Source organism: Lottia gigantea (assembly GCF_000327385.1).
Source record: "Lottia gigantea unplaced genomic scaffold LOTGIsca_53, whole genome shotgun sequence".
Classification (NCBI taxonomy): Eukaryota; Metazoa; Mollusca; class Gastropoda; family Lottiidae; genus Lottia; species Lottia gigantea.
The window spans coordinates 1,169,526-1,197,028 of NW_008709815.1; the positions used below are offsets into that span (position 1 = coordinate 1,169,526).

At 32.7% G+C, this 27,503-nt stretch overlaps 5 protein-coding genes across 5 annotated transcripts; 3 read left to right on the top strand and 2 right to left on the bottom strand.

Annotated features, from left to right (window-relative positions):
• Positions 1-4,481: 4,481 nt before the first annotated feature.
• Positions 4,482-6,329, bottom strand: LOTGIDRAFT_126343 (hypothetical protein; the record flags this gene model as incomplete). The annotated part of the gene is made up of 1 exon (XM_009062798.1): positions 4,482-6,329. One exon carries the CDS (start codon positions 6,327-6,329, stop codon positions 4,482-4,484), a length of 1,848 nt encoding a protein of 615 aa, XP_009061046.1.
• A 12,525-nt stretch (positions 6,330-18,854) lies between these two features.
• Positions 18,855-19,250, bottom strand: LOTGIDRAFT_126363 (hypothetical protein; the record flags this gene model as incomplete). The annotated part of the gene is made up of 1 exon (XM_009062799.1): positions 18,855-19,250. The coding sequence occupies one exon, from the start codon at positions 19,248-19,250 to the stop codon at positions 18,855-18,857; it is 396 nt and encodes a 131-aa protein (XP_009061047.1).
• A 593-nt stretch (positions 19,251-19,843) lies between these two features.
• On the top strand, positions 19,844-20,305 carry LOTGIDRAFT_98270 (hypothetical protein; the record flags this gene model as incomplete). Its single annotated transcript, XM_009062800.1, has 1 exon — positions 19,844-20,305. A coding segment is annotated over one exon (462 nt), but the record flags the coding sequence as incomplete, so codon positions are not given.
• Positions 20,306-20,392: 87 nt separating this feature from the next.
• LOTGIDRAFT_126346 (hypothetical protein) lies at positions 20,393-21,064 on the top strand (the record flags this gene model as incomplete). Its single annotated transcript, XM_009062801.1, has 1 exon — positions 20,393-21,064. The coding sequence occupies one exon, from the start codon at positions 20,393-20,395 to the stop codon at positions 21,062-21,064; it is 672 nt and encodes a 223-aa protein (XP_009061049.1).
• Positions 21,065-21,277: 213 nt separating this feature from the next.
• On the top strand, positions 21,278-26,450 carry LOTGIDRAFT_165782 (hypothetical protein; the record flags this gene model as incomplete). The annotated part of the gene is made up of 3 exons (XM_009062802.1): positions 21,278-21,347; positions 22,718-23,053; positions 26,395-26,450. The coding sequence occupies 3 exons, from the start codon at positions 21,278-21,280 to the stop codon at positions 26,448-26,450; spliced, it is 462 nt and encodes a 153-aa protein (XP_009061050.1).
• Positions 26,451-27,503: the final 1,053 nt, after the last annotated feature.

Here is a 27,503-nt window from a genome sequence, read left to right on the forward strand (position 1 = left end):
TTTGAGGTAATGAATGAGAATCTTTTAATGTATAATAGTTCAACTTTCTATAATCAATGCATATTCTTAAGGCATTATTAGGTTTTTTTCGCAGTATGACTACAGGACTGCGCCAAGGGCTTTCAGAAGGCTCGATAATACCTTTTGTTGCCATTTCAGATATTTCCTTTTCTGCTTCTACTGCTAGAGCTAGTGGAATTCGTCTGGGAGCTTGTTTTATTGGCCTTGCACCTTGAGTATCAATTTTATTTTGAACTATATGTGTCATGCCCAAGTCATCTGGAGTTTTCGAAAAAACATCTTGAAAATTGAAGTAGATTTTTTAGTTCATTTTGTTCATGTGCTGACAAATCTGAGGATGCCTCCTTATATAAAAGTTCTAAATGGTCTGGAAGGGAATCCTTACATGTACACTTCGTTAACATGCACAGCATCTACATGACCTTCTATTAACTCCTCGTCATGTACAGTCTCAATGTTGGCGACCACAGAATTCTTGTAAAGCTTTAGATCAGTATCATTAACGTTTAAAATTCTTAATGGAATTATCCCCTTACTAGGATTAACTAATGTTTTAGCCACCAATGCTTCATACTTTTCTGTGAATTTGTCACTTGGTTCATACATATACTGTATTTGTATTTGGAATGGGATCTATTACGTTTCCTAATATAATGGTCTCAGATAGTGCAGGAATAATGGTATCTTCAGCAATAGATACTCTACTACACTCTTTATTCTGTCCCTCTTGGAAAGAATAGATTGGTAGTTTTCCTCCTTTAATGCTCATACATTTATTTTCTAACAATAAATTGATTGAATTTTTACTTAAAAAGTCCATCCCTAATATTACTCTTTGTGTTATTTCAGCTATTAAGAACTGGTGTTTAAAATTAAATGATCCAAACGTTATTTTAACAGTACAACTACCAACAAATGGACGTTTCTCACCTGTTGCAGTTACTAAATGTAAGTTATCAGTGGGTTCCATTTGGAATTTGTTATCCTGTTGTAAAGTTTTAAACAATGGCATACTTATTATAGATACTGAAGCACCAGTGTCTAATACAAATTCAACATTTGTCTCATTAATTTTCCCATTTGTGAACAACCCACGATTATTACCTATGTTACTAATTGCTATAATTTTGGGTCTGTCTATAAAGGTTGCTGAATTCTGACCCTCGAAATCAGCAATTACATGTTTCCCGAATTATCTGTATTTTCTTGAGTATTTACAAAATTATGAGAAGTGGATTGCAAATGTCTTTCAGAACCTAAATTATGATGATTAACATCTTGAGATTCCATTCTTCTATTATGATTATTTTCAGAATTTCTTCTGAAATTGCCATAATGATTTGATTGATTATTATTATAGTTATATCTTTTATTATGATCGTTATTATTTCTATTTGCGGCTTTGTTTGTATTCCAGTTCCAATTTGATTTGGAATGGTCATTTCTAGAATGATAATCTCCTTTTAAGGTCTGTATTAAGTTACTTGTTGTCTTCTCTAGGGAATTTATGGAACTATTTAAATTCTTAATATCAATTTGATCATTTTTAGTGGATTCTGAAACTGCAGCATTTACTGCCACTTTTGTTTCATTTCACTCTATGGCATGGACATGTCGTCCTCTTTGTCTATCTGCAAGCCAGTGAGCTTCTAGTCTCACTGTTAAAATTTCTGCATCATTTGTTTTTTGTGGTCTTAATTCCCTTATTCTTAATTTCATTTCAGCATCAGGAATGGCATCAATAAAATGATCTAATGCTAATATGTTTGTTAAAGAAGTATTGGCTGTTGGATACGATTGCCTGGTAAGTTTTGTGATAGACATTGCGAGTTCCGAAAGTTACTCGGATTTCCCTTTAACTTTACTTTGCAATTTAGCTCTGAACATTTCAGACCTTTCAATCGAACCAAATCTAAAATTTAAAGTTTTAACTAAATTCTCAAAATTTTGTCTGTCTGTCAGTCTGACTCATCTCCATTAAAATTATTCTTGCATTTCCTGACAAGGAGCTTGCCAAATGTAATGCTTTTTCATTATTGGTCCAATTATTTAGATCAGCAATGATATTAAATTGAGTAATATATTCGTCAAAATCTTCCTCTCCATTGTATTGCTGAGGTTTAATTGTAACTCTTTTACGTCTACTATGTATTTGGGTATGATGGTAATTTTCATTTTGATCTATTGCAGAATTTGAAATGTTATCGTTATCACTGAGGCTTAAATTAGAAGAAGAATTGGTATTAGAAGAGTTCCAAGCATTTAAAGTTTTATTTATCATTTTATGCAACTCTGTAATTTCATTATTTAATTTTATATAAAAATCATGTTTAAACATATTTAATTTCTCAGTTATCTTATTCAAAATTAATTCATCTTCAGAATTGAATTTAATGTTCTCATTGTTATCTTGTTCTTCATTATCACCAGACTAGGCTCTTTAAAAGATATGTCAGGATCATAACTAGCCATATTTATGCTATTTTAATTAGAATTATTTTATTTTCTTTGTATTTGTGGTTATGATTCTCTCCAGTGTAGCCAAGGTAAGAATGTTGGAAATCCCACTTCTGACACCAATGTTACAAATCCCAAAAATCTGTCAGGATGAAGGTAATTTTGTTATCAATTTATAAATATAAGGACCCGCCCAACATCAAACCTAAAATGCTACGAAGTTGGAGAGATATCAAAACACGCAAATAAACAACAATACTTTTATTTGTAAACACTACAATAAAACAAATCAAACAGGTATCTTCTCAGCTTCTCTAAATATCTATATTTAGTTTATTCTAATTTACACTTCTGGAATTAAATAATTAATTATATTAATTTGTTATTATATTATATATACTTAAATTTCATTATCTTAATCTTAATTTAGGATATATAAGAGTTTTGTATCTTTACGTTACTTATTTTATATTATTATTGTTTCATAAAAAGTTATAATATTTCTCCAACCCAATGTTGGTATTTAATTATGGGCTCTTTATTTGATCTTGGAGAATGTTAATTTCTCCAACTTTAAGCTTAAGGTTTCTCTAATTTTAATCTTTCTCCAAATTTTAGATTGGAGATTTTCTCCAACCAAAGGTATTTCTCCAACTTGATCTTGGGGATATTCTCCAACTTTGATATATTGAAGATATTCTCCAACTTTGATATTTTGGAGATATTCTCCAACTTTGATCGTGGGGATTTTCTCTAACTTCAATAGTGGAAATATTCTCCAACTTTGATATTTTGGAGATATTCTCCAACTTTGATCGTGGGGATTTTCTCTAACTTCAATAGTGGAAATATTCTCCAACTGTGTTATTTAAGGAATCCTCTTGAAGGATCTTGTATTAAACCTTAATTTATTCACAGTCTTATATTTTTCTCCTCAATTAAATTATTTCTCCAACTTCAATATTGGAGATTATTTACTTATTTTGTCAGAAAAGTCGATCTGCTTGGAGAAACTCATTTTCGTCTGAATGAGAGCGTAGCATGGATTACGCGCCATTTATTTATAACGTCAGTGCGGACGTCACGGTAAAGATTGCGCGTTCGTGTTGTTGTTCTTATTTCATCGGATTTAATGGCTTTTACAAGGACATGGTTAAATCCGATGGTTAATCCCAATCTTAACTTTTATTGAAATTAGAATAGATAACATTATTTAGTGTGGGTCTGTGGATAGGACTTTTGGGATTAACTTTCTGTGAATTAGAAACAGATAAAAAGAAGACAGAACGGCACAGAAATCGAACTTCCACTTTCGCTATGACGTCATTATGTAAACATAGCTACCAAAATGGCGGTATGGGTGGTTTTCACGAATGCACTAGAAAAAGTGATGAAGTCCATTAAATTAATGATCATTTGTGATCTAACTTTATGTAAACATGCATACGAAACATGTTTAGTTCATGTGGTGTGGGAATCCATAAATGTCATTCAAGATTTAACTATGATAATCTTCATTTTAGATTGGTGGAATGACAAATGAGGGCGCCATTTTCATATCGGCTTAATACATAGAGGCAAAATCGTTACATATTCGTCTGTATTCAGTACCAGTTGGAATGTAAAGAGTCAAATGAATGGTGTTCAAGATTTAATATTTAATATAGAACATATATTACGAACAATTATTAATTGACAATGACCACATTGATGTCATCTGATTTAAATACAGCGTTAGATATATTTTGTGTCGTTTATATTATCTGGGTTACTTCACTTTTTCTTAGACATTAATATTAATATTATAACACTGCAAGGGGTTAGTACATAGGTAAATACAAATATAAAGTGGCAACAAAACAGCAATGGATACTTTTTAGAAATTTCTAGGACGATGGTGTTCTAATAGTTATTAACAGACCAGAGACATGTACCTCTGTATGGATAATTATAATAATATCGCACCGAAAATCGCTGGGTCTCTCTCCGCATGTTTACCCCATCTAAAACATCCACAAACTCATAAGACTGATTATGGCGGTGAAAGCAGTTCCGAATCCTATAGTACACATAACTTTATTTCGTGAGGCTGTAGGAGACTTGACTTGAAGAACAAATGATGTAAATTTAGTAATAAAATTGTTCTCAATTGCTAATTTAATAGCATCTTGTTTGGCTTTTTCAGATTCAGCATTATTGTACGTAGAATATTTTCCAATTAGTTGTTTAATTTTTTTTATGTCCTGTAGCTTCTTGTTGCTGCTATTTTCATCAAGAGGACGAATGGTAATAGATCTGGATGTCATTTTCAAATCCAAGTTTCCATCCTTAGAAAGTCCTTGAACTAAAACCGTATCAGCTGGAAGAACACCAGACTTCTTTAATTTTCCCGCAACAACAATCTCGGTTCCGTTAAAATACTGGTAGAACTTGTTGTTTGTGGTTGAATTTAATTCTACATATTTACTATCATAGTTAACTTTAACATCTAACAGAAAAGGATCTTTAATTTCATTATAAATATCCACAAGTTGTTCAGTAGCGTCTTCATCTTCATAAATTGGTCGTGAAAATCCATTATTTTCGTAGGCCAGGTTCTTCAAGAAATTATAGTCCAAATTAAAACCAAACCCAAGACAATATATAGCTGCAAAGCCTTCGTTTTCTTCCATAACATTCTTTCGTATCTGTTCCGTGTCTGTTATACCAGTAGATGGCTGTCCATCTGTCAGAAAAAATATAATCTGGGCTCGCTTCACATTTACAGAACTTGATTTCAGTGATTGTATGGCTTCAATTAGGGCGTCGTTGATATTAGTACCTCCAGAGGCATCGAGATTGTCATTAACAAATGTCTTCGCTTTTGCAATATTTTCAGAGCTTGCCACGGCGGGCATAGGTAACCAGGTCTGCACAGAAGTGGAAAATTTAAGGATATTGGTATAATCGTTTGGATTCAGATTATCTAAAATAGATAGCATCGATTCCCGAACTTGCCTGATTTTCGTACCACTCATTGATCCACTATCATCTATAACAAATAGAATGTTCTTGTCCATGGTTTTAAGTCCACTTGGTGTAAAGTAATGAACAAAATAGCCACCTTCTACAATTACATTACCAGCGTCTTTTTCGTGTTTCAAATCATACTCAATTACAAGTTGTCCATTTATTCCTTTTGACGACACTGTTGTTTGTTCTTTTTTTGTTGGTTGATAAAGAACACTGTTTACTGTTGGATTTGAAACCGATGACAACAAAACAGATTTCTCTGAGTGTGGAACAGAATATGAGAACGTCTCGAATCCTTGGCTTTCCAACACAATCGCACTAACGGCTAATGTGTCAACTACCTGACCGGGATACACAAATATTTTTTGAGTGTAAAGTCCTAGTCGACGTTCTAAAAGTTCATTATATGTCAATGAAAGTGTCGTCTCTCCTCCAGCTTCTAGTGTTATATCTATTTCAAAAATGTTTATACCCCGTTCTGTATTCGTCTCTGAAAATTTGACTTCAACATTTAATTGGGTTTCTGTTCTGTTACGGATAGCTTCATCTCTTTCTTCATTTGCAACGATTTTCCCCACATATTCTGATCCATTTATGACTATACTGAAATTTGAAATGAACGCCGCTTCTGGAACATGAACTAATAACTTTGACTTGACAGTATATGAATGGTTGTTTTGCAGGCGACTCTGGATATTGATTGTTGAGAACCGTTCAGTTACTGACGACGCTATCGTATAACTCTTCATTGTCAGCCCCTCATCGTTGTCATCTCGTTTGAATCTGTCGGTCAATTCTCCATTTTTTACAGATTGTCCAAATTGTAGGAAACTAAACATAAGTACAAATCTTACAATGTTATCCATGTTGAAGTATGTTACTCGAATGAGCGCAAATTATGAAATTTACGCTTTTATATCTTGTTTTTTCTTTTCTCTAAAATTACTAGGAGCAGACCAACGGGGTGTATTATTTTTACATTGCTATTTTGTTTATTTGATTTATGGATTATTCGTCATTCAGTACTGTGAATGGTCTAAATTTCATGAAATATACAGGTCGCAACAAATTAATATCCTGTATATCGTATTTCATTATTTGTATTACATATTTTCTTGTTTTTACAAGTTTTGCGAAGAAATATTCACTCGTATGCAAGGCAAGCAATAAATCTACAACAGTATCCTTATGGTCATAACGTAGTGTTAATTGGTCATAGTAATTGACATAAAATGACAATGAATTGTTATCTGGGTAAAATTATTCAATTCAATTTACTGCTAACAATTTACCATGTAAAAGATTTGCCTTGTTACCTATTTACTGCCAACAAATTTCCGACGACCAAAGTGCCTTTCTTGATTAAAGAGAATATAAACATTAGGCTTTTGTATAATCATCTATATATTATTACAGAATAGCAATATCAATCATATCAAAATTCTATCACCAATAAGGTTTCAGGGGTGTTGAAGACAATGTAACTCGTTCATGAAGAAGTGTTATGGTTACTTCTTTCGAACTAAACCGCAGCCATGTCGAGAACATTTATTTTCACGAGCACATATTTTTGTTATATCTTGTCAAAACTGCCTATGCTGTTATGTTTCCATTGTAAGTGTTCGTAAGTGTATTTGTGCAGAAAAAACTATTCCTCGGGTTTTAATTCTGAATAGTGATACAGATATCTCATATTAAGCTAGGATTTAGACGCCGATATTCCTTGAAAAAGTTCGATTTTTTGTTCGAATACAAACAAAACTGCCATCTTAACACAGTGCATTTATATGGGAATTCTAAATCTATAACCCGATTTATTTTTAATACAGTTTTAGAACTACCCTTGATTATTTCATATCTTATATTTATGACTAAAGTTCAAGTTTCAGTTATAAGTAGTATTAATATACCTTTGTGTATTCAACATGTTTTTACTTGAATACAATTACTTAATTTGAAGTATGCAAAGCTTGTTTGTATCTTTTAAAGCTATACAAAATACAATTAGATTTTTGTCGTAAAGTTTGATAATAAATTCAGTGAATAAGGAATTCAAAATCGCAATTGCAAGTTGAAAACATGAGTATTTAAGTCCCAACTCTAACTCTAATTGCCTTTTCCACATTTTAAAACATTGGCTAGAAGGGTACAAATTGTTTGTGGACCATTTAAGTCCCTGTGTTATTTTTCCCAACCATTTTGTATTGCTAAATGCTCAAAAAAGTGATATTTCATTTCATATGCCTGGATAATTGTTTGAATCGCTGTGGTCTAGTGGTTTTGGCACACTATCGGCAACTTTAGGGTCCCGGGTTTGAATCTCAGTTTGAAAATTTATTAATTTTTTTAGTCAAACACTGATTTTTCTATCATTTTGAGCAAAATGAATCTGTGAAAAACGAAAGGCCTAACATTAGCTAACCCTGAATGTTTTTGCCCCGTTTTAATCTAGAAGGCTTGAGGTGTACATACTGTTTGAAGACCATTTTTCGAAGCAATTTTTATTTAGAAGAGAGGTAACAAAGTACTATATCAGTATATACAATCTTAATCCTAGTGAATTCCATTGGCTTCAATGGTCTAGTGGTATTGGCACTTTCTCGGTTGCATTGGGGTTTTGAGTGCGAGTCCCGGTTTGCATTCTGTTTTTAATGTCAATTACATATTAAGTATACAAATCGAGTCTGTAAAAACTGAAAGATCTAATCCTAGCCAACCCTAGTTGACTTTCTCCCATTTTAATTCATTCGCTAGAAGAGTACAAATTGTCTTTGGAACATTTAAACCCTTTCTTATTTTCCCAACCAATTTGTATTGAGAAGATGCTCAAAAAAGTGATATTTCATTTCATGCTTCCTTCAATTTTTCTGCTTGGGCCTCGGTGGCCTTGTAGTTTTGGCACTTTTTCGGCAACATTGGGGACCCGGGTTCGAGTCTCAGTTTGAAAATTCTTTTTTTTTTTGTCAAATACTGATTTTTCTATCATTCTAAGTATACAAAACGGGTCTGTGAAAAATGAAAGGTTTCACCCTAGATAACTGTAATTGCCATTGCCCTATTTTAATACATTCGCTAAAATGGTACAAATTGTCTGTGGAACAGTTAAACCCTTGTCATATTTTTTCCCAAAAAATTTGTATTGAGAAGATGCTCAAAAAAGTCATATTTCTGTCTTATTTTGCACAACAAATTTTATTGAGAAGATGCTCAAAAAGTGATATTTCATTTCATATGTTACTTTAAGTCTATTTTTATGCTTGGGCTTCGGTGGCCTAGCGGTTTTGGCACTTTCTCGGCAATTTGGTGGTCCCGGGTTCGAGTCACAGTTTGAAATTTTTTTTAATTCTTTTTTTTTGTCAAATACTGATTTTTCTATCATTTTAAGTATATAAAATGTGTCTGTGAAAAATGAAAGGACTAACACCAAATTACCATTACCCCCATTTTAATCTAGAAGGCTTGAAGGGTACAAACTGTTTCAAGACCATTATCCGAAGCGAATTGTATTTAGAAGGGACGCAACGACGTACTATTTCAGTATGAATACAATCTTAATCCATATTATTTCCTGGGTCTAGTGGTTTTGGCACTTTCTCGGTAACTTTGGGGTCCCGGGTTCGAGTCCCAGTTTCAATTTTTTTTTTAATTCTTTTTTTAATGTCAAAAACTGATTGTTCTATCATTTTAAGTATATAAATCGGGTCTGTGAAAACTGAAAGGTCTTATCCTAGCTAACCCTAGTTGACTTTCCCCTATTTTAATGCATTTGCTAGAAGGGTACAAATTGTCTGTGGAACATTTAAACCCTTTCTCATTGTTTTACACAGATTTTCCATTTTAAGTATACAAAATGGTTCTGTGAGAAATGAAAGTCCTAACTCTAGCTAACCCTAAATGTTTCTGCCGCATTTTAATCTCGAAGGCTTAAGAGTACAAATTTTTTGTAGACCATTTAAGCCCCGATGTTATTTTTCCCAACCAATTCAATAGAATTATCTGACTGTGTTATTAAATAATTTATACCTCATTGTACAAATATTTACCGTTATTGTTGTTAATAAATTGTTTTTGTACTGTTACTTACCTGTTAATAAGTACAGAAATTTCAAATTAACGAGATACAAGTTTTGAAAAAGGATGAAAAATGAATGAAATTTTAATTGTATTTTTTCTAAACACCCTTTTCTCAGATCTATTGTATAGTAAAACCAAAATGTTTCATACCATTTCTACATTCGTTAATGTTCTGAAGACATAGCAACTAGCTAGGTATGTCACAATTTAATAAGTTAGACTACATGGTCGTACGAAATTAATCACAAAAATTGTATTTTTGTTTATGATGTCTTATAACAATTTTCTTAAAAAATATTTCAAGCCCCATGTCAAATACACAGCCGTTCTCGAAATATATAAACTCGGCTGTTCCGAGCTATCCAGCAACTGAAGTTTTTATCTTGGAAACTGAGAAGATACCTAAAAAAAGACTTAAGAACCGTGGTCTAAGCCAGCTTTATTTCTGAATATCGTGTCCATGAAGCAGAACCGTTCTCTTCATAGTCGACAAGCGCAACGAAAGTTGAACAAAAACGTCATAAACACAGTTACATTTCAATTTCAGTGCGATTGATTTATAAATCATTCATTATACCTTATTCAAAGTATACTGATGCAGCAAGGCATCACCCACTGTGGGCGGGACGTTCGTTCCTTTCATGAATTAAGGAGAAACAATTCAGTTACTATTTTTACGTTTTATTACGACACCTCACATTCCACACACACAGTTCACAAATAATTCGTTTGATGCGTTAGATGATTATACAGTATGTCGTTAAGCAATATGGGTATATAAAACGATGTGAAAAGACGTGAAAATACGTGGTTTAGCTGTAAAGACAAAAATACATATTCTTTAATATCAGTAAAAGATTTACCACAACAGTCACTATGATGAATTCAATGCACGTGGGGAGGCTTAGTGCATAAATGTCTTAAAATATGAAATTGCTTAAATGACATGTCAGGAATTATATTGCCGTTAATTCATATGTTCGTTAACGTTGTATTTAAAACATTATTACTTTACACTTACAACTTGTGAGGGGGTATATGCGTTAATTAATGATCAATAGAATTCTATGAAATATAAAACAATGGCGGCGTTTGTTAATAAGGCGGTTCATTACGTTGATCATAGTGCAACTTACAGTTCTAGGGCTTACTTCGTTTAATGCGTTACTCTTAATACAAGCGTTGTACTAATATTTCTGCCGTAACATATACCACGAGACAGTTTTAGATAGAAAAAGGTCTCTCTAGAATTTCTGCTTTAGCCAATGGTGAAATGAGGATACTTTTGTTTTACAAAATCAATTATCATTTAGTAAGGGATCACGAAAAGTACAATCACTAGATACGGAGAAAGAACTCACACTGCTATGTCTGTCAAAAGTGCAATAATTATTTAAAAGAGAAAATCACTAGTGCTATGATTAAAAGAGCAAGAAAAATGCAAGGATTATTTAAGAGATAACAACAAAATTCATATGATTGTTTAGTGCAGCACAACAAAAGAGCTATAATAATATTAACGAGATAACAACAAAAGTGCTATGATAATATTTAAGAAATAACAAGAAACGTGGTAGGTTGTTCTGAAGAGAACAACAAGGGTGCTGTGATTATATCATAAAAAAGATCAAAAGTGCTATGATTATTTAAGAGATAACAACAAAAGTACTATAATAATATTTAAGAAATAACAACAAAAGTGGTAGGTTATTTCGAAGAGAACAACATATAGAGTTGTTAATTAGTAGAGTGAAATGATCAAAAACATCAAAAGTGCTAGTATTTCCGAGAACTAATAATTTTCATGCAAAATACAAAGGAAAAGATTACTACGACAAGAAATTCATTAATAATAAAAGGAATGAGACATCTTTGTTCCTGGCCATGAATTTCTGACAACTCCATTCATTACTATATTCTATTCAATGTGAAATTGTGGCTTCAAGGAAGTGGTCTTTTAAAAGCGTGTCCATTTTTAATGATTCATTTATTTTTAATTTCCCTCTGGTAGTTAAGTACTCTTCTTTCTTTCAAAACGACATATTTATAGGAGAACAATGAAATCTTGGATTATACTGACTTTCACACTCGGGATTATCATGGTGCCGACATTGATAATATCTCAAGAAGAATTTGGATTTGAATTTCTTATGCGGGATAAACTAGAAATACATTATAACGCTTCCTATAATACTACATTAAAAAGTCTTTGTGCAATGAGATGTATATCGGAATCTGATTTTGACTGTTTCTCGTTCGCTTACAACAATAATGTTAGTCGTTGTTATTTATATGATAGAATGTTATTAGCAGATGATACTGTAACCTCAGATATTGGTACTCAAACTTTCTCTCCATTAAGTCGTAAGTAAACTTTATCAAGAGTCTATATTTTGTACGATGACATTAATCTAACTATCTTGATTCTAAAAGACAAACTTTGTGATATGATGCCATCAAAACACAGATCTAATGTTATAAAAGCTGGGTTATTTTGAGTTGATGGCATAACAACGTAGAAGAGTGCAGTAAAAAGTCGTTTAAATATTAACATAACGGCTTTATTCAACCACGTAATATTTCTGTCATCAACCAATTAGTCATCTTCATTATGTCAAGGTATTACAAACTTCGTTTCAGAACTTGATTGCAATAGCCGCTGTTTTTGTATCAGTTTTTAAATCAGCGATTTAATTTGATTGAATGCTAGCGAATAAAGCTAATCTGAGTCCTCGACAGTCTGTAAACAATAAGCCATAATATTTATTTCTCTCTGACGCGTGCCCCGATCAGCTGTATTCCGAAACATAGAATCCAGTCATTTCGCAGCCATCCATGATACAAGAAAGGTTTCTATTGTAGTCACGGTATGACAATTTATATCCTGTCAAAACTGTTTTGTTCGTGTACGGCTTCGTCATTATAACGATTTGGCTTGACAAAACATCCCTGCATTCCTCTCTGGCATGATTGTAGATTGTCACCTTGCACTGCAGAATACAGCAAGTCCTATGAGATTATGTAGATTAGAAGAAACATCTTTATAACGTTTTACTTTCAGCCACCGGGTGTGATGCTCTACCAAGAACCGAGTGCGGATATGGTGGTATCACTCGTGAAACATGCCATTCCAGACGATGCTGCTTTCGCGAAAACAGAAGAAATGATTTGTTTTGTTTTTTTATGTTGAGGATAGAGTTTAAGTGCTGAATACAGAAACCCCAGTCAAATTAAAATAAGACCCTACTTTCGTTTCGGTTTTTTATTGGTGTTTATATTTAGCATTGCCACTTCACAGTAGGATCTAACGACCGGAGTCTTGAACGTTCGTGAAATTAACCTTTTGATCTAACCTGATGACGTTTGCTTTAACCAATCAAATTTAACTAAACTAGTGTCCAAAAGAAACGATACCACCTGTTTGCAACGACATAAAAGAAAAACTAAACAATGCAGAAGTTTAGGATTGGTGTTATGCTTTTGAGAAATCCTTTCACAACATCTGTACAAAAATTTCATTTCAATAAAATCTGTTCAACCAATATGACAAGCCTTTAAAGATGGGTGGGGTCGAAAAAAGAACATTTCGTTAGAGCACTGATCACAGAAACAACGGGAAATGTCACACCACACGTCACAAAGTCAAGTCAGTAGCGGGTATGTCCACCGTGAGCATCAATACATGCCAGAACACGCCTACGGACTGATGCCGTCAAACGTCTGATGACGTTGGGAGTGATGCGTTGCCATTCCTCGAGGAGACATCGTTCCAAGTCCTGGACGTTGACTGGAGGCACACGGCGACGTCGGATTTGCCGATCGATGTGGTCCAATAAGTGCTCGATGGGATTCATGTCCGGTGAACATGCGGGCCATGGCAAAACCTGTACGTTGGTGTTGGCAAGGAAGTTCTGTCTCAATCTTGCTGTGTGTGGCCTTGCATTGTCATGTTGGAAAAGGAGTCCACGAGGCTGTTGCTGAATAAAGGGCACTACAACAGGCCGTAGGATGTCATCAATATAACGCTGTGCATTCAGGTTTCCACGACAAGCCTCGTTTTGACGTCACCGCATATGCCACCCCAAACCATTAACCCTCCACCTCCAAACGGCCGGACCTGTTGGATACAGTTAGGCGCCAAACGTTCACCAAATACAAGCTGCCGGTCGTTTGGTCAGATTGTAAAACAACAGATTGAAATGGTATAAATAAACCACTAAATGTTTTGATTTTGGTGATCCCACCTAAACAACAAAATAAGACATAGAGACTCATAGACAGTGGGGTGCCAGCCTCCCAAGAATTGTGGTACAATTAGGAGGCAGGCTGACAATTGTCGAGGTTCGGATTCAAAATGCGAAGCTTAAAGGCGCAAGCCTCCCATGAAGCGTCTGGGAGATTTCTCACCAAAGAAAATTGTAAATGGATCGTTTTCTCTGTCAAATAACTGACAGAAATCGGCTGCACGTATGGTGTGATTTTTGCACGTGTCAAACCAATATGATCTGCGACACAACCTTGGTCATCATAAGAGCTAAACTGTTTAGAACTGATTGCTATTTTCCATTTGTAATGTCAAACATTGGTGCAATCTGTTGTAATTTATACCCATCAACAGACGTTTAAGAGTCAATCTTCAATCATCACTTTTCGAGAGTGATACCACTAATACTAAATACAAATTACAATAGGTAACACATCACGGCAGCTCAAATAACAACAAATAACAATAGGTAACACAGTCTGAATGTTAGCAAGCACGACATCCACGTAATATTTTACAAAAAATTATTACTTAAAAAATTATAACAACAACCTGAATAATAAGTATAGGTAATAATAAATTACATGAACAATAACTAGGTAACATATCACCACAACCTGAATAATAACTAATTACATGAACAATAACTTATTATTGGGGAACATATCACCACAACCTGAATAATAACTAATAACTAGGTAACATATCACCACAACCTGAATAATAACTAATAACTAGGTAACATATCACCACAACCTGAATAATAACTAATAACTAGGTAACATATCACCACAACCTGAATAATAACTAATAACTAGGTAACATATCACCACAACCTGAACAATAACTAATAACTAGGTAACATATCACCACAACCTGAATAATAACTAATTACATGAACAATAACTAATAACTAGGTAACTTATCACCACAACCTGAATAATAACTAATTACATGAACAATAACTAATAACTAAGTAAAATATTACCACAACCTGAATAATAACTAATTACATGAACAATAACTAATAACTAAGTAAAATATTACCACAACCTGAATAATAACTAATTGCATGAGCAATAACTAATAACTAGGTATCATATCATCACAACCTGAATAATAACTAATTACATGAACAATAACTAATAACTAGGTAACATATCACCACAACCTGAATAATAACTAATAACTAGGTAACATATCACCACAACCTGAATAATAACTAATTACATGAACAATAACTAATAACTAGGTAAAATATCACCACATTCGAAATTATAACTAAGTACATGAATAATAACTAATAATTAGGTAACATATCACCACAACCTGAATAATAACTAATTACATGAACAATAACTAATAACTAGGTAAAATATCACCACAACCTGAATAATAACTAATTACATGAACAATAACTAATAACTAGGTAAAATATCACCACAACCTGAATAATAACTAATTACATGAACAATAACTAATAACTAGGTAACATATCACCACAACCTGAATAATAACTAATAATTAGGTAACATATCACCACAACCTGAATAATAACTAATTACATGAACAATAACTAATAACTAGGTAACATATCACCACAACCTGAATAATAACTAATTACATGAACAATAACTAATAACTAGGTAAAATATCACCACATTCGAAATTATAACTAAGTACATGAATAATAACTAATAATTAGGTAACATATCACCACAACCTGAATAATAACAAACATTTACAATAACTAGGTAACATACTACCCCAAGCTGGATAACAGCTAATTAAAAGAACAACAGGATTTTACCACAACCTGATTAATAACAAATAACACTAACGTGGTAACATAATATCTTAACCCGTTTAAAAACTAATAACATTTACTTGGTAAAATAATATCATAACGTGATTAATAACAAACAACCATAACACAATACTCTGCACAAAAGCAAGTAACAAAAGTTAGGTAAAATAACAACCTCAAAAACCATTCTTTTGGTTACTATTACATTAATAACAACTAACAATAACAAAGTAAAATATCACCTCATAACAAAAACTAGGAGAATATGTCAATAACCTTTAAAATAACTAAACTGGTAATGTTATAAAAGTTACAATACAATAAGTTAAAATGGTGCTCAATACAATTGTAGAGCAATATAGAAATAGAAATACGTACAATAAAAGTTATAAAATTCTAATGTTATGCATGTGGCAAAAATTGTCATGATACAACTGTGGTTGCAAATGTGGTAGCATGTGGTATAAGCTATAATTTTATTAATGTGGTAAAATTTATAATGTTATTAATGTGGTAAAAGTTATAATGTTGTATATTTGGTCGAGTTGTAAAAGTTCTAAGAGGGGAAATGTTGTGGATCGGATTATGTGATATGAAAAAGATGTCATGTTGTAATATAGTAAAATTTTAGATGTTGTAAATATGATATTGTTGTTAAAGTGGTATTGTTGTAAATGGTTTAATTTTGCAATTCCGTATTTTGGTTATCATTTTTAATGTTGTAAATGTGGTCGTGTTGTATTGTGGTAAGTCTTGTAATTGGGGAAAAGTTGTATGGTGGTTAAAGTGGCAATTGGGTGTTGAATTACTGCAGGTACCTAGACATACCTTTTAATTAAATATAGGAAATCAATGCATCAGACTTTAATGAAATTTATCCGATAATTATAAATTTGTTCACATAATAGCTTGATCATTGATCTTAGATATAAAATTCCTCTCTACAATCAGACACCCAACCTTATGATTGATTAAGATTATGGATTTGATTAGAAATGATTTTCAGTTCAATATTAATATCACTTTAAGAAAAACAAGCTTTTTGCATTATGCCAACAATTTCAATTCATTTTCCTGATATATTTTTAAGACAGTGTACAGACCATTTGATTGTTTCCATGTTAAATGGATTGCTTGATATGTTTCATTGAAGGTCGATTTCGACTTTCAAAATCGAATATGTTCTTCTAGTTAACATGACTGCCGAGTGTGATTCGGTAATGCGAAGACTTTCTGAAAATATTTCATTTGATCCAAGAATCTTTCAAACGGATACAGAATGCCCTACCGATAAGGTCGAATTTGTGGTAATTACCTAAAGCAAAAAATCTGATGATGGAAATTCATTCAATGTTTACGATAATTTTCTTAATTTCGTTCTTCACATTCTATCGGATCCATTGTTTAACGTGTACTTATGTGTTCCGCAATATTGCACCCAACCATGAGCGAAATTATGGTAAAAATGCTTTTAAAAAGGGTGAATATTCCAACGTCATTCACTGTGCCAAGTTTTGTGCAAAGGATTCAAATTGTGCTGGTTTCGTTCTCTTTCGAAATCTGCAGCGGACAAAATTAGGGAAGATAGCCTGTGTATTCTTAAATAATTACACTGCGGGCAATGATCTCGTTGAAAATGACTATGCTGATTATTACGAAAGGGTAAGTTTAACGCCAAATTGTCAGCAGATATTACCAGAAAATATTTTCACTGATTTTGAAAATGAAATTTTTACCGATAGTTATATTTTCATGAAAATGTTTCGAAATGTCTCCAAAAATACTTATCTCTTCGCGAGAATAGGAAACTCAAATCGATAGAGTTATATTTTCATCAAAATGTTTCGAAATGTCACCAAAAATAGTTATCTCTTCGCGCGAATAGGAAACTCAAATCGATAGAGTTATATTTTCATCAAAATGTTTCGAAATGTCACCAAAAATAGTTATCTCTTCGCGCGAATAGGAAACTCAAATCGATAGAGTTATATTTTCATCAAAATGTTTCGAAATGTCTCCAAAAATAGTTATCTCTTCGCGCGAATAGGAAACTCAAATCGATAGAGTTATATTTTCATCAAAATGTTTCGAAATGTCTCCAAAAATAGTTATCTCTTCGCGCGAATAGGAAACTCAAATCGATAGAGTTATATTTTCATCAAAATGTTTCGAAATGTCTCCAAAAATAGTTATCTCTTCGTGCGAATAGGAAACTCAAATCAATAGAGTTGAATTTTCATCAAAATGTTTCGAAATGTCTCCAAAAATAGTTATCTCTTCGCGCGAATAGGAAACTCAAATCGATAGAGTTATATTTTCATCAAAATGATTCGAAATGTCTCCAAAAATAGTTATCTCTTCGCGCGAATAGGAAACTCAAATCGATAGAGTTATATTTTCATCAAAATGTTTCGAAATGTCACCAAAAATAGTTATCTCTTCGCGCGAATAGGAAACGTAAAGCGATAGAGATTTCAAATTTAGTCAAACATTAGCACCAGTTTACAGTTATTTGTACCTGTTTTAAATCACATGAAAAAATTTCGATTTCTACAAATATCAGAAAAATTTGATAACACAAATTACTACCATTATTTGTAGCCTTAAGTTGTTTTGTTTATATTATTATTGATAATTGTTGTGGTTTTTGGTGGAATTTTCAATATTTTTTATCACATTGACATTCTGGAATATGATCTTTTAATAAGCTGACGGCCGTGAATGTGAATGTTTTTGTCAGCGCCATAGATAATTGCGTCGAGCACATTTCCAAATTGAATGGAATGATGTGCCCAATCATTCGCCAGGTCGACATCAAAACTGACAGAATTTGCAAGCAATGAATTTTCCACAAATGCAATCCTGGTTTGAAGACAATACGTAAAATCATCAAAAATTTGATACACAAATAACTTATTTTAAACTTTAATTTTGGTCTGTAAATCTGGAATTCCTTCCACTTTTAGAAATTAAAGGGATAGATGCGCCAATTTTTTTTAACCAATCATGGTTCAGAAACATGAATTTTTTAGCTAAGCCAATCATTACTAGTGTTCACTGCTCACCGTCGAAATTTGAGCCATCAATTCAAATGTGTCCAGAATTATCCGTATTTGAATGTTAAAATGACAGGTGTTATGCCAAATCTTTGTGACAGTATCGAAAAAGACACCTTCTTCGCTAACATGTACGTTTTCGTTGACATCACGTACTGTTAATTTATTTCATGCACATTAATTTTGCATTGCTATCATGCTCATTTTCATTTATTTCATGCACATTTCCCTTGATATCACGCTCATTTCCCTTGATATCATGCTCATTTTCAATTATATCAGGCACATTTCCCTTGATATCATGCACATTTTCAACGATATCACGCTCATTTCCCTTGATTTCATGCATATTTCCAATGATATCACGCTCATTTCCCTTGATTTCATGCATATTTCCAATGATATCACGCTCATTTCCCTTGATTTCATGCATATTTTCAATGATATCACGCACATTTCCCTTCATATCATGCATATTTTCAATGATATCGCACAAATTTCTCTTGATATCATGCACATTTTCAATTATATCACGCACATTTCCCTTGATATCATGCATATTTCCAATGATATCACGCTCATTTCCCCTGATTTCATGCATATTTTCAATGATATCACGCACATTTCCCTTCGTATCATGCATATTTCCAATGATATCACGCACATTTCCCTTGATATCATGCATATTTTCAATGATATCACGCACATTTCCCTTCATATCATGCATATTTCCAATGATATCACGCCCATTTCCCTTGATTTCATGCATATTTCCAATGATATCACGCTCATTTCCCTTGATTTCATGCATATTTTCAATGATATCACGCACATTTCCCTTCATATCATGCATATTTTCAATGATATCGCACACATTTCTCTTGATATCATGCACATTTTCAATGATATCACGCTCATTTCCCTTGATTTCATGCATATTTTCAACGATATCACGCTCATTTCCCTTGATTTCATGCATATTTCCAATGATATCACGCTCATTTCCCTTGATTTCATGCATATTTTCAATGATATCACGCACATTTCTCTTCATATCATGCATACTTTTCAATGATATCGCACACATTTCTCTTGATATCATGCACATTTTCAATTATATCACGCACATTTCCCTTGATATCATGCATATTTTCAATGATATCGCGCACATTTCCCTTGATATCATGCATATTTTCAATGATATCGCGCACATTTCCCTTGATATCGAGCGTATTTTCAACGATATCACTCACATTTCCCTTCATATCATGCATATTTTCAATGATATCGCCCACATTGCTCTTGATATCATGCACATTTTCAATGATATCACGCACATTTCCCTTGATAACATGCATATTTTCAATGATATCAAGCACATTTCTCTTGATATCATGCACATTTTCAATGATATCGCGCACATTTCCCTTGATATCATGCACATTTTCAATGATATCGAGCACATTTCCCTTGATATCATGCACATTTTCAATGAAATCAGGCACATTTCCCTTGATAACATGCATATTTTCAATGATATCAAGCACATTTCTCTTGATATCATGCATATTTTCAATGATATCGCCCACATTTCTCTTGATTTCATGCATATTTCCAATGATATCACGCTCATTTCCCTTGATTTCATGCGTATTTTCAATGATATCACGCACATTTCCCTTCATATCATGCATATTTTCAATGATATCGCGCACATTTCCCTTGATATCATGCACATTTTCAATGATATCGCGCACGTTTCCCTTGATATTATGCACATTTTCAATGATATCACGCACATTTCCCTTGATAACATGCATATTTTCAATGATATCAAGCACATTTCTCTTGATATCATGCATATTTTCAATGATGTTGCGCACATTTCCCTTGATATCATGCATATTTTCAATGATATCGCGCACATTTCCCTTGATATCATGCACATTTTCAATGATATCACGCTCATTTCTCTTGATATCATGCATATTTTCAATGATATCGCGCACATTTCCCTTGATATCATGCACATTTTCAATGATATCACGCACATTTTCAATGATATCACGCACATTTCCCTTGATATCATGCATATTTTCAATGATATCACGCACATTTCCCTTAATATCATGCACATTTTCAATGATATCACGCACATTTCTCTTGATATCATGCATATTTTCAATGATATCGCGCACATTTCCCTTGATACCATGCATATTTTCAATAATATCACGCACATTTCCCTTGATATCATGCATATTTTCAATAATATCACGCACATTTCCCTTGATATCAAGAATATTTTCAATGATATCACGCACATTTCCCTTGATATCATGCACATTTTCATTAGTATTATGCACGTTTTAATTGATATCATGCACATTGTCACTGATATTATGCACGTTTTCATTGCAGGTAGCCAGTCCATCTTCTAGTATTGTAAATTCAGCCCAGTTTTATGCCGCTGATAGCACGTTGGTAGTGAACACCGACTCACATGCCTTCTTGTATAAAATTACTGAAATCAACGGCGAAAGAGGAATTACAGGAACTCTAGAGTCTAGTCTAACCCTCTCAACAATGTATGCAGGTTGGAGCGAGCCGCCACAAGCTTCTTTTACTATTCCCCATGTAACATTCCTTGTAAATGGTAGGTTTGTTTTACTATATGCAACACTTGAATAATGATAATAATAATACGATAATAATGATAATAATAATAATGATGATAACATTATCAATAATAATCATAATATTAATAATAATAGGAGTAAAATGGTCCCGTCTAACATTCAATCAGCTATGAGAGAATCGAGCTGCGTTAGCTTCTAAAATTAATATTTAAACGAATTTATCTCTTTAAGTTAAAGTAACTTGACAAACTTTCAGATTGAAATAAACAAACAGTTCACATGATCTAACTCTACTAGATGACGAGTATAATGGCCACCGGAGTATTTTTTCTTTATTATGGTGTCTAAAAAAAGTAATTGTTCAGAGCGTTTGCATTTCAACTTTGCAATTTAATCATTTAATTTATATAATAGTAACCAACCATGATCCAAACAAAAATAAACAAGTAAACAATAAAACGGGGTAATAAATTAATATCGTGTCAGACATTCAAGACTATTGTACAATGGTGTGGGTTAACTTTAATTATTTCCCGGCTAATTATTTCAAATATTCCCTTAATTAAATGCAATAATGGTCACGATCGCCCGATGAATGGTCATAAAGTTACTTTTCATATCAACATTAACCTTAAATTTTTCTAAATTAAAATCTAAAAACATTGTCAGAGGTCATCGCGTGATGACTGGCGATTTAAAGCATTTCATTGAATCATATGCAATTGGCATGAATGAACCATTCATTTCGAGAAAAAATATAGTCGACTATTTGTTGTCACGTAAAGCCATTATCGAGCAGCGAATAGACGAGGTGCTGTGTCTGATGCGCTGTAGGATATTTGGTAGGGAACGGTATGTTTCTACTATTTTCTAGATATACTACGCCTAACATTGTCATCTTTTTGCAAATTCATTGTCGTCATTTTGTGTTTTTCACTCTAAGGATTCCATAAAACCAACAAACACACAGGTTCCTCTTTTCCAGTCGTTTTCAAAATTTAAGCATGCGCCCAAATTTTGGACGAATACCCACTCTAGTATGCAACCAAGAAAATGATTCAATCAAAGATTTAGAACTCATATTTAGAAAATTTCTAAAGATTTTCTGTTGATGTTTCAGAACTATAATAGCCTAGTAAAATTGTTAAATTGAATTTTGTCCGATCAATACCGGTTTGCTGTGTAACTTTACATTTTAATTTTTTTTAATAATCATTTGTTCATAGGATGGAATATTTAGGTTGTTTAAAAGCACTATTATTTTGGATGGGGTGTTATAGTCACTTACAAAAAAGATAAGCGAAGCAATATTCCGAAAGGACGGATTTGTTATTTCTTTTTTTGATTTTTTTGCTTGTCTGTAAAATCTATTTTGTTTTCATTTCAGGGCAAAAACATCAGTGTTTCAACAAAGTATCTTCCACAAGATATGAAATGTGCACTGAAAGTCGATCGTACACATTTTTTCATGAAATATTCGAGTCAAACGAAGGTAAACCATTGGATGCTGTTGTATCGTTTCCTGATGTCTTGTATGTTTTCTCTGGAAAGGTTGTGTACTATGTCAAGAAAAATAGCACTAAAGTGGATCAAAACGTCAAGTACATCGCAGTTGAAAAGGCAAAAGTCGACGATCCCGCGGACTCGAACATGTGGACCAATATTCCGATAGGTCATACAGCTATTACCATGGTTAATGAGAAAATGGCGGTCGTTTTTACTGGTAACAAATATTACTTGTATGATACTACAAGCAAAACTGTTCTGGCGGGTGGTTATTTAGATAGTCAGACAGATAAGTACCAATCATGCAAAATCGAGTCACAAAAGAAAGAAAGTTTTGCTGAGAAACCAACAAATACTGAGACTTTTGCTGAGAAACGAACAAATACTGAGACTTTTGCTGAGAAACCGACAAATACTGAAAGTTTTGCTGAGAAACCAACAAATACTGAAAGTTTTGCTGAGAAACCATCAAATACTGAAAGTTTTGCTGAGAAACCAACAAATACTGAAAGTTTTGCTGAGAAACCAACAAATACTGAGACTTTTGCTGAGAAACCAACAAATACTGAGACTTTTGCTGAGAAACCAACAAATACTGAAAGTTTTGCTGAGAAACCAACAAATACTGAAAGTTTTGCTGAGAAACCAACAAATACTGAAAGTTTTGCTGAGAAACCAACAAATACTGAAAGTTTTGCTGAGAAACCAACAAATACTGAGACCTTTGCTGAGAAACCAACAAATACTGAGACTTTTGCGGAGAAACCAACAAATACTGAAGCTTTGGCCGAGAAACCAACAAATACTGAGAAACAAACAAATTAACAGCGAATTTCAAACTGATAAAGCAAAAATCATTGGGTTACAGACAAATGCTGAGTAACAGACAAATACAGATCTACCAACAAATACTGAGTTACAAACTGAGAAACCAACATATCCTGAGTTACAAACTGAGAAACCAACACATGCTGAGTTACAAACTGAGAAACCAACACATCCTGAGTTACAAACTGAGAAACCAACAAATACTGAGTTACAAACTGAGAAACCAACACATCCTGAGTTACAAACTGAGAAACCAACACATGCTGAGTTACAAACTGAGAAACAAACACATCCTGAGTTACAAACTGAGAAACCAACAAATACTGAATTACAAACTGAGAAACCAACACATCCTGAGTTACAAACTGAGAAACCAACACATGCTGAGTTACAAACTGAGAAACCAACACATCCTGAGTTACAAACTGAGAAACCAACAAATACTGAGTTACAAACTGAGAAACCAACACATCCTGAGTTACAAACTGAGAAACCAACACATGCTGAGTTACAAACTGAGAAACCAACACATGCTGAGTTACAAACTGAGAAACCAACAAATACTGAGATGAAAACTGAGAAACCAACACATCCTGAGTTACAAACTGAGAAACCAACACATGCTGAATTACAAACTGAGAAATCTCTATATCCTGGAAATGAAATAAATTGTTAATTAAAAAATTGTACAAAAAATTAATATGTAAAATCTATTATCCGATTGTAAATATTAATCTATAATTATTGCTTTCACATATACTCTGTGGCCTTTGGCATAGCATACAAATACAACTATTGAATTATTATGTATAAACCTTCAAATACTGAGTTATAAAATGAGAAACTTACAATTAATTGTTAACTGTTTTAATCGTAGTATTGTTTTAAATGTATAATATGGTTATTGTCATTATATTCATTGTATATGTATTTATATTGTATCGGTATATATGTTTATCATACTATATAAGCTAAAGCCTTATAAAACTAAAATTAAAAATTGAACAAATAAGCTACGTATTGAGAAACAAACGAATTCCAAATACCAAACTGTGAAATCAACAAATACTGAGTTACAAATTGCCAAAAAAAACTGGTTTACAAACTAAGAAACTAAGCAATCAACAAATGCAAAGATACAGACAAATACTGAGAGAAACCAGCTAATTCCAAATATCCCACTGAGAAACCAACAGATACTCAGTTACAAATTGGCAAAAAATACTGAATTGCAAACTGAGAAACAAACAAATATAGAACTTCAAACCAACAAACATTGAGTTTCAATCTGATAAGCAAACAAATTACATGTTCCAAATATAGAAACCAACAAATAGTGAGTTACAAACTGAGTTACAAACAAATACTGAGTTACAAACTGAGAATTACAAATTACAAGTCTCAAATATAGAAACCAACAAATAGTGAGTTACAAACTGAGTTACAAACAATTACTGTGTTACAGACAATTACTGAGTTACAGACAAATACTGTGTTACAGACAATTACTGAGTTACAAACTGAGAAACCAATAAATTACAACTACAAAACTGAAAATGTAAAAATTACTGAGTTACAAACTGACAAAAACAGCAAATACTTGGTTACAAGCTGAGAAACAAAAAAATACAAAGACTCCTACAGAGTAACATATACAGGAATGTTGTAGTCATGGATTCCAGGGTGTTGATTTATGATGAAGATTCAGAGAAAAAGTTCTTGTCACAGTTGACTGGGAAAGAAAGAAAGAAATAAAAAATGCAATCAATAAAGAAAGAACGATTTCTTTGGGGACTTTTTGTACAATATTGACATAACTGCAGACATAAAGTCTGAACCAGTTATTACGAAAGAAAATGTTCTTTTTTTTTGTCAAGGAAATGCCCTGTTGGTATATATTTCTACTAAATATATGTAGAATTATATGTATATTTAGAACTGTGATAAAAAAAAAAAAATTTAATGTCGGCTATTAACATATCAGTCGATGATCTCATTTTTCAACAAGAAAAATTTTTTGTGGTCGATATTATCCATTAAAAGTCTATATTTATCGGAATAAATAACTAATAAAAAAGACGTTCTGTGACGCTTAAAGTAAAGTAAAACACCAAATTTAGTGCAAACTGCTAACTAATCAATAAGTGCATTCGGTTTTTAAATTACTCTTTTTAATATTCAGGTTGATCAAGTAGATACATAGTAGTATAAGAGTATATTTTAGAAATCTTTTGAAAATATTGTACAAAGAAGTAATAAGCATTTTTTTAAACTCTTGGTACAATATTTGTCGTGTAGAACATGTTATGGCCATTTTAGCATTTATTGAACGTTTTAAACTTATTTCGTTTTTTCACAATATTACACAAGCTAATTCCTGAAATTTAGTATATCATATTATCTTTTCGTTTCTTATTGTGACAATTGATGCATAAAAAGAACCATTTTTAAATGAACCATCATGGCAGAATGTAGAATTCTCAAATTAACATTTTTTATCAGTTTGAACTTATCAGTTTTCAGTTAGTTCTCAGACTTTATCAGATTGTTGTATCAATATTGTAAAAGGGGCCAGGAATGTCTAATAATACGTTAATCGCTCTACGCTCTACGCTCTACTTCTACAGTTATCAGATGTATAATAATTCAACTTTTCATTCATCTTATGTTTTATCCTTTTAATTATATAAACATTTAAAAAACCAGATTCTTGTTCAACTATATCCACAGCGCATTATCGTACCACTCCTCCTGACCCGCTGGCAGCCACAATAGAACAGTTTTAATAATGAAATTGTGAATATTGTTCAGTTAAAAGGGCGTAAACTGGTGTCCGTGAGTTGAAACAAATTTAGGTACGACGATCCCGCAGTTCTCATCTCAGTGTCTGATAGCTATCTCGACAGTTGTTGTTGCCTCGGACAGCTGTCAGTGTCAGATGTTTCAGTCTAGTTGAAGGTCTTAGTGTAAGACAAATTCTAATCTAAAGAAAATTTGATGTGTTGACACAAAGCTGTTAATTCAAATGACAGCTCAGATACGCAACTCATGATACAAAATTTGAAGAATGTGGAATGACTCGTAGCTCTGTCATCCTGTTCTCTCCAGTCGTAAATGTTTTTTGTCTCTATTTGATATTGATTTGAATATATTACCGACATTACTTGTAGAATGAACTGCTTATTTCAATCTCTTTACAAGTTTTATATAAGACATTCCCTTGTGGCACTACAAAAGAATCTCTCCAAAGATGGAAGGTTTAACATCTAATGACAATAAGAAAATCGTGACAGTTATTCATAATGTGTTTCTACATTACCAGATAGAAACCTATCCCTTTCTGCTTTTAATAAGACATTCATGAACTTTTACATGTTTACTTGATTTAAATATTGATAACATACAAAAATAGAAGAGATAACAATCAACAAGTTCATACAGGTATAAAGCATATAAATTTTTAACAACCGTTCCTCTGCAATACTCTAGTTATGTTACGGAAGTTCAGTTCAGTTGTTGAGGTCCTTCAATTGTCAATAATCACGTGAGTACATAATTAATAAAAAAAGAACTAATAATAGATAAATAACAATCTGACATAGATCTTTCAGCAGGATTTTGTCACAGATGAATAAATAACATACAATAACATTTAAGATAAATAACAAAAGTTCTCCATCAGATCACACAGAAACAGAGAGTCAAATAAATAACAATTGATAACAAAGTAGACCCCCGAGCACTATCATAATCTGTATATTGAACACACCCGTTCACACAAACAACCCATACTTTTCTTGACGTTTTCGGCAGGCGATAGCGGAAAGGGTCTTGGTATT